Source organism: Crocuta crocuta, unplaced genomic scaffold (assembly GCF_008692635.1).
Source record: "Crocuta crocuta isolate KB4526 unplaced genomic scaffold, BGI_CrCroc_1.0 scaffold67, whole genome shotgun sequence".
NCBI classification, from domain to species: Eukaryota; Metazoa; Chordata; class Mammalia; order Carnivora; family Hyaenidae; genus Crocuta; species Crocuta crocuta.
The window spans coordinates 2939467-2946153 of NW_027531896.1; the positions used below are offsets into that span (position 1 = coordinate 2939467).

The window sequence follows — 6687 nt, forward strand, 5'->3', positions numbered from 1 at the left end:
GAGGGAGGGAGAGAGTGAGGGAGAGAGGGAGGGAGGGAAGTGGGGAGAGGAGCAGAGGGAGTGCAAGACAGAGAGAGAGAGAGGGACAGGGAATCTTAAGCAGGCTCCACGCTCAGCACAGAGTCCTAGGTGGGACCCGATCTTACGACCCTGATATCATGATCAGAGCTGAAATCAAGAACTGAATGCTCAACTGACTGAGTCACCCAGGCACCCCTCATTTCTCTTCATTCTTAAACAATTTTCCCCCCACTAGGGTATCTGGTGTTCTAACCGGTTTTATGGTTAAGAAAACCACTGTTGAGTTTATGAGTGACGTTGGTTTTCTAACTTATTAACTTCTGTCTTTAACTCCATTCCCTCCTGCTCGATTTTTTGACTTGGATTAAAAGGCTTCATTTTTTTCTATTTTTATTGATAAGTATTTAAGTCTACCCATTTTCCCTAAACATTGCTTTAGCTCTGAATGATTGTTTCTAATGTGTTATGGGTTGTTTTTTTTTTTTAATAATTCCTGCAGTTTAACCTTGGAACTAAAAGAAAGGATTATTGTTTTTTAGACTTGAATTTCCAAGTAGAACAACTTTAGTTGTGATTTATTTTCTACTTTGCATTTTACATCACCAAAGCATTTGAGTTAACTTTTTCAAATTTGATATTTTTCTATCATATGGGAAGTTTTCACAAGTATTCCATGAGACCTTTGAAAATAGAGACTGCAATCCTTCCGAGTATAATCACTATCATCATCCCCTTCCTTAGACTAAGCTCTGATCTCAAGCTCCTCCCTCCTCTCATATCAGGTGCTATTCAAGTCTCCCCCAGAGCACCCTTTCCCTGGGGCTCCATGCATGCTGATATCTTGAGCAGCACCCCATCCCACCTACCTCACCTGATTCCCCCCAACAACAGCAGAAGTGCTCATGCCAGGAAGCCTTCTAACCCTTCCCCTTTTACACCCATTCCTCCAGACCAAACCCCTGATCATCTGCTCTGCTTCCTTCTTTCATGAAGGGATTAACTGTACTCCTCTCACCTCCTGAATCAAGCTGTCCCCCCACAAGGGTGGGATCCCACCATGACGGGGATCAGATGCCCAGCACTCAGCTCCACAGCCAGCACACAGATCCTGCTCACCACCATCCAACACAGTGGCCCACTCCCAGACCAGCCTTAGCTTTGTCCCTGCCACCTGTTAGGACATGGCCCCTCTGTCTTCCTCTGTCCGGCAGGCCCATTAGTGCCCATCTCACAAGGACTGAGCGCCTGCAGTGTGGTCCTCAGCCTCCTGCATCTGGCAGTTGGCACACACAGTCCACTACTCTTGGGCCTTCGGTCTTGGCTCAGCCCCTGCAGCTGGCACACAAGGCCTGCCCCCGCCCACACAGCAGCATGGGGACCGCTAGTTGTGTACACCATGAACAAGGCTCAAAGGATACCACCAACTCCCTCCCCAGGTACCTGGCTGTGTTCATGAGGGAAAAGGAGGCACAAAGCAAATAGTGATGTCCTACCTAGGCCATGACTATGGGTGGGCAGATGGAAGGTTTGAGGCCCAGAGCAGCAGTATCTGGACCATCTCCAGGTCTCAAAGAGAAGCAGGAGCCCCACTTCCCTATGGTGGATAGGCAAGTGGTAGGGAAGATGAAGAACCTCTTCTAAAGCTGCAGGCAACTCTTCAGGCCCTGGCTAGTGCCTGCTGCCCTCTTTCCCCGAGACCCCCGGGTCCAGCATGGGCTGTGCACAATTTGGCTTACCTGGGAGGATCTCATTCCAGTTAACACGGATATAGTGGTCCCGATCAGCCCGTGAGTGCTCATGCCAGAAGCCCAGGACATGCATGAGCTCATGCAGGACAATGCCTGGGCCCTTCTGGAGACAGGTAGGTGCCAGGGATACCACCTGCATCCCTCCGCTGCGTCCCACGCTGGAGAAACACCTAAGGGGCCAGGAGAGAACATGGGGTAGGCACCAGAGATCCAGAGCACACCCAGGCCCCTTTCCCCTCCTCCCAAGTCCTGGGATGAATGAGCACCAACAGGTAATCTCCATCCTGGATTCTAGTCCCAGGTTTGCAGTTCCCAAGTGCCTTCACTGCTTGGGCATCTGTGAAATGGATACACTGGAACTCATTACTAGTCTGGGGTGCAAGGAAGATGTAGAAATAGATGGGAGCACCGATACCGGAAGCAGCTCATTGGGTGAACATCTGATGTAGAGGTCCCCAGGTCAAGGTTTTCACACATGATCTTAGGTCTCTAACAAGCTAGGTAATGGGTATTGCCATTATCCCCACTTTCGCAGAGAAGGCAGGAGAGCCTCAAAGATCCGCTCTCGCCCAGTGTTAGGTGGCTCCTACACTCTGAAACCCAGATCCAAGGCTAGGTGTGTCCCATGAAAGGTGTCCCCATTCTCCAGACCGTAAAGTCTCCACAGAGGAGGGTTTCTTGAGGGTCAAGCACCTAATTCCCCTCCTTCTCCACCTTCTGCCCTGGGTATTTGTAGATCTAGCTCCCATAGAGCAAACCACTCAGATGGTAGTGGGGAGCTTTGGATCTGGGAAGAAAAGGCCTGAAGTAGGTCTTAGACAATGGCTTAAAGACAGGCTGAAGGCAGAAGCTGAGAAACCCACCCTGCACATGCATGCTTATGCGTGGATCCACACATCCACAGGAGTACTTACCCAGACATGGGGACGATGGAAATGAAGTCTCTCTGGCCTTGGTAGGCAACAAACCGGATGCACGTGAAGCGTTCAAACTCGTCAAATGCCTTCAAGAGGATGTCACGGCTGGATTTATCTGGGGAGGCAACACCCTGGCTGAACCTCTCGCCAAGACCCCAGAGCCCTTGTGACCCGTTAGGAGTCTGGGTGCAGGGTGACCACAGAGCTTCAAATCACTCTTCCAAAATGGAATGTCAAGAAAGGGTAGGGGCGCCTGGGGGGCTCAGTCAGTTAAGCATCAAACTTCAGCTCAGGTCATGATCTCACGGTTCATGGGTTCGAGCCCCACATCGGGATCTGTGGTGACAGCTCAGAACCTGGAGCCTGCTTTGGAGTCTCGGTCAGTCTCTCTCCCTCCCTCCCCCCACTCACGCTGTTTATTTTCTCAAAAATAAAAAAAAAATTAAAATAAAAAAGAGTAACCTGAAGCTTGCGGAAGGGAAAGGTAGAAGCTGGGTCCCAGACAGGCCTCAACTCTGTGACCTTGGGTCGGTCCCTGTTCTCTGGGTTGGTCTTGAAATGGATGGGATAGTGATTGGATGTCCCCCCCATCAGCTCTTCTGGGGTTTTATCCCTACCAGCTCAGGAGGCCCTCAGGAATATTCTTGTGGAAGGGCTCTTTGGTGGTGTCTGAGTAGAGGCAGAGGAAGAAACCCAGAGAGGAGCCCAAGCTGCGTGGGGAGGAGGGACCTGGGCCGGAGGGAGGCCGGCCCACAGCTCCCAGGACCAGGGTCATGTGCTCACTCACCGTATTTGCTGGAGAGCAGGAAAGGGACCTCCACAACCTCCCCGTTCTTAGGCCACTTGTTGCTGGTAGCCGAGAACATCCGGAAGGGACTCTGAAGAGAGAGAGCATTTCAGAGGCCCCTGGGGACATAGGCCAGCCTAGCGCCTTGCCCCCAGCTGTGCCAAATCTCGGGCCATAAGAGCCCTAAAGACGTGAGAAGCAGGACGTGGGTCCAGGAGGGGGACGAGGACACCAGGGGGTCCATGATGACCACCACCACCCTTTGTTCTACAGAAGAGAACTTGTAACCAATTCTGTCCAACAGAAAAGCAAAAGTCCTTGTTCCTGAGGAGGCTGACTAGGAGTCCCAGCTCCCCGGGGTGGCCTAGTTCAGAAAAGCTCAGAGCTCCACCAGCAGTCTCGTCCTTCTGGAAACACAGCAGTCAGCCGAACATCCCTGAAGCTCCATGGAAAGATGAGGAAGGGTCCTTCTAGGGCTGCTGCTGAGGCAACACCCCTGGCCTCAGCAATTCCTTTTTCCTGTCTCGCGCCAACCAAAACCCTTTAAGGCGCAGGCTTCGTGGAAGGTCCTGCCCCACTGGCTACCACAGGTTTCACTGGATTCTGCTCTTACCCCGTCCTCACTGAATAACCAGGAACAGGGGCCTCACCCCACCCACAGGGCTCCTGCTGAGCCCCAGCCTTTGCCTCTTCAGCCCAGCCTCATGCTGTGCCACCCATGGGCGGCCACCAAACAGCACAACTGTCTCACTCTCCCCAGATTGCGGTTCTGGTCAGGATACCTCTGCCACCCAGTCTCCTAAACATGGCTCAGTTCTCCTGAACACCATGCATTCTGGTCTCCCTGGCTAAGTCACCCTAATTCCCACCCAGCCTTCTCCCTTTCTGACTCCACCCCTCACTCCCCCTCCCAGGATGGGGTCCCTGCATTACCTCCCCAAACAGGGGCTACACCCCAGTGTTCACCACCACAACCTCTCCACAGCCCCACCAGCCAATCTGGTGCTCATCTCTTCATTCCAGTACTTTCTGAGCACCTCCCCTGGGCACAGTACTGAGCTAGATCTTGAGGGCTCAAATACCCTCCTTCAGGAAGCCCTCCCAGACTGATTGCTGTTACCACTGCAGAGGCTACCCTCCCTCCCTTTCTTTCAGTCTGGCTAATTGTTGAATATTCACTGTGACTTTAGCAAGAAGAGGGGAGGGCTTCTATCAAGCCAGGAGCAACAGAGATGGGTCCCTCACGCCCCCATGACCCCAGAGGCTGAGCTCAAAGGCCTCCAACGACATCTGAGAAGTTATTTACACTGACATGTATGCGTGCTCCCACTCACCGGCCGGAGGATGTCCCCCTCCAGGAGGAAGCTGCTCTCTGGGGTTTCCTCTGGGATGAGCCCTAGGAAGGAAGGGAAGGAGATATGTGAGCCCATGCCCCCCAAAATCCCAGGGTGGGGGGTGTTGACAGGCCCAGAAGCAACCCCAAAATCTGTCCTTCCTGACTCTGAAGCTCTGGGCTCCAAGGCTGTGTGGCCTCAGGCAAGTCACATGGTCCCTCTGAGTCTCCCAGCTACAAACGTGTGTAATGCTTCTCAGCCCAGCCACACCTCTCCCTTGCTCAAACACAGCCCAGAGCTCCTACAACCCACACTATCCAGTCCCAAGTCCTCCCTCTGCGTTCGAGCCTCTCTGCTACTCAGGGGCAGACTTTTTCCTCCAGAAGTCACCTTCATCTCCCTCTCCAGCACAGGCCATACTCTAGCAACATGCCTTGGACTTTGCTGGGCCCCCTCATCCCCCCTCTACTTCCCACCCGTCGATAGGATGTTCAGGACCTTTGCAGTGACAAGGTCCCTGCTTCCGTCTCCAGCCCTTCCTCCACAACCTCTTGACTAACAGATCAGCCCACGAGGAGCCTTAGAGGAGGGCGTGGCACCCTGGAGGTACCTTAGGTTGGGTTTCCTAGAAGCAGAGCCTGAGCAGGGGAAGCACCTGTAAGTGATTTATTGAGGGGTGCTGGGGGTCCCCAACTCCTCCAGGGTACAGCCTCCGTCTGACCCCACAGGGGCTCTGGACCCCCAGTGGCACACAGACTTCTTCCACTTTGAGGCAGGGGGCTGACCCATGGCCCATAGGAGTCACGGTGGGCTGCCTCAGGCGGGGGAGGGGGTAGCTTCCCAGGCATCCCTGGTAGAGGGCCTTCAGCTGCGAGGCCTTAGCGGTCAACATTCCCGGCAGCTGGGGATGGGGTGCTTCCTGGTAAAGGGCCTCTTGGATAGCTGTTGGGCTCCAGCAACCCTAGCTGAGAGTATCCATGGCAGCTGAAAGTCAACGTCAGGAAAGCCTCAGGTTGGTTCTGACTACCTCCAGACCAGTCGCAGTCATCAAAAAGTGGCATACAGCCTTGCTCACGCTCCGCAGTGCTGGGGCAGCAAGTGGCTCGCAAAGAGGAGGGGCGATCATACAGTGGCCACCACATTCAGGAGATTCCCATCCCTCCAGGAGATCCCCGTCACACCCNGCTCCAACATCTGAACCCCAGTTTTTTTCCCCCTAGCATCTTAATTCTAGGTTATCTATACGTTCATTTATTTTTGAGACACACACACACACACACACACACACACACACACACACAGTACAAGTAGGGGAGGGTCAGAGAGAGAGGGGGACACAGAATCCGAAGCAGGCTCCAGGCTCTGAGCTGTCAGCACAGAGCCTGATGCAGGGCTCGAACCCATAAGCCATGAGATCATGGCCTGAGCTGAAGTCTGACACTCAACCAGCTAAGCCACCCAGGTGCCCCATATTTTCTCTTTCTTCAGCGGAGATCCCCACACAGGGAGGCAGTGGGCCTCACACCTCTTTGTGTTTGTAGCCCAGTGCACACCTTCACACCTGCAGACTATCCTGCACCAGGTGGCTCACATCTTTTCAAACACCCGCTAATGACTTAGTTTAACAACAGCGAGCATCTAAAGACCCATGCTTTTATCAGGCCATTTTTAAAATCCTTTCATAAGAAGAGAGAAAAGCATACAACAATCTAGTAGAAAAGATACAGAAATACTTTTCAAAAGTTGCCCACAGACCGAGGAACTGCTACTTACCCAGAGCCCAGTAAGCTGGCCCATTTCCAGCTTGGTCTGCTCATCTGCGGGTTCAGCATGGTTTTCACCACACTGTTTGGACAGTTTTGTATCTCCCTCTCCCCCCC

General features: G+C 53.1%; 1 protein-coding gene across 1 annotated transcript in view; it reads right to left on the reverse strand.

The window, feature by feature from the left end:
* Positions 1 to 6687, reverse strand: part of ASTL (astacin like metalloendopeptidase) — a 22680-nt gene that overhangs the window by 14568 nt on the left and 1425 nt on the right. The window contains exons 3-6 of the mRNA XM_077773500.1: positions 4808 to 4869; positions 3474 to 3564; positions 2684 to 2801; positions 1758 to 1939 (exon numbers count right to left, since the gene is read on the reverse strand). Coding sequence (XP_077629626.1) covers positions 1758 to 1939; positions 2684 to 2801; positions 3474 to 3564; positions 4808 to 4869 — 453 coding nt within the window. The remainder of the gene's footprint in view (positions 1 to 1757; positions 1940 to 2683; positions 2802 to 3473; positions 3565 to 4807; positions 4870 to 6687) is intronic.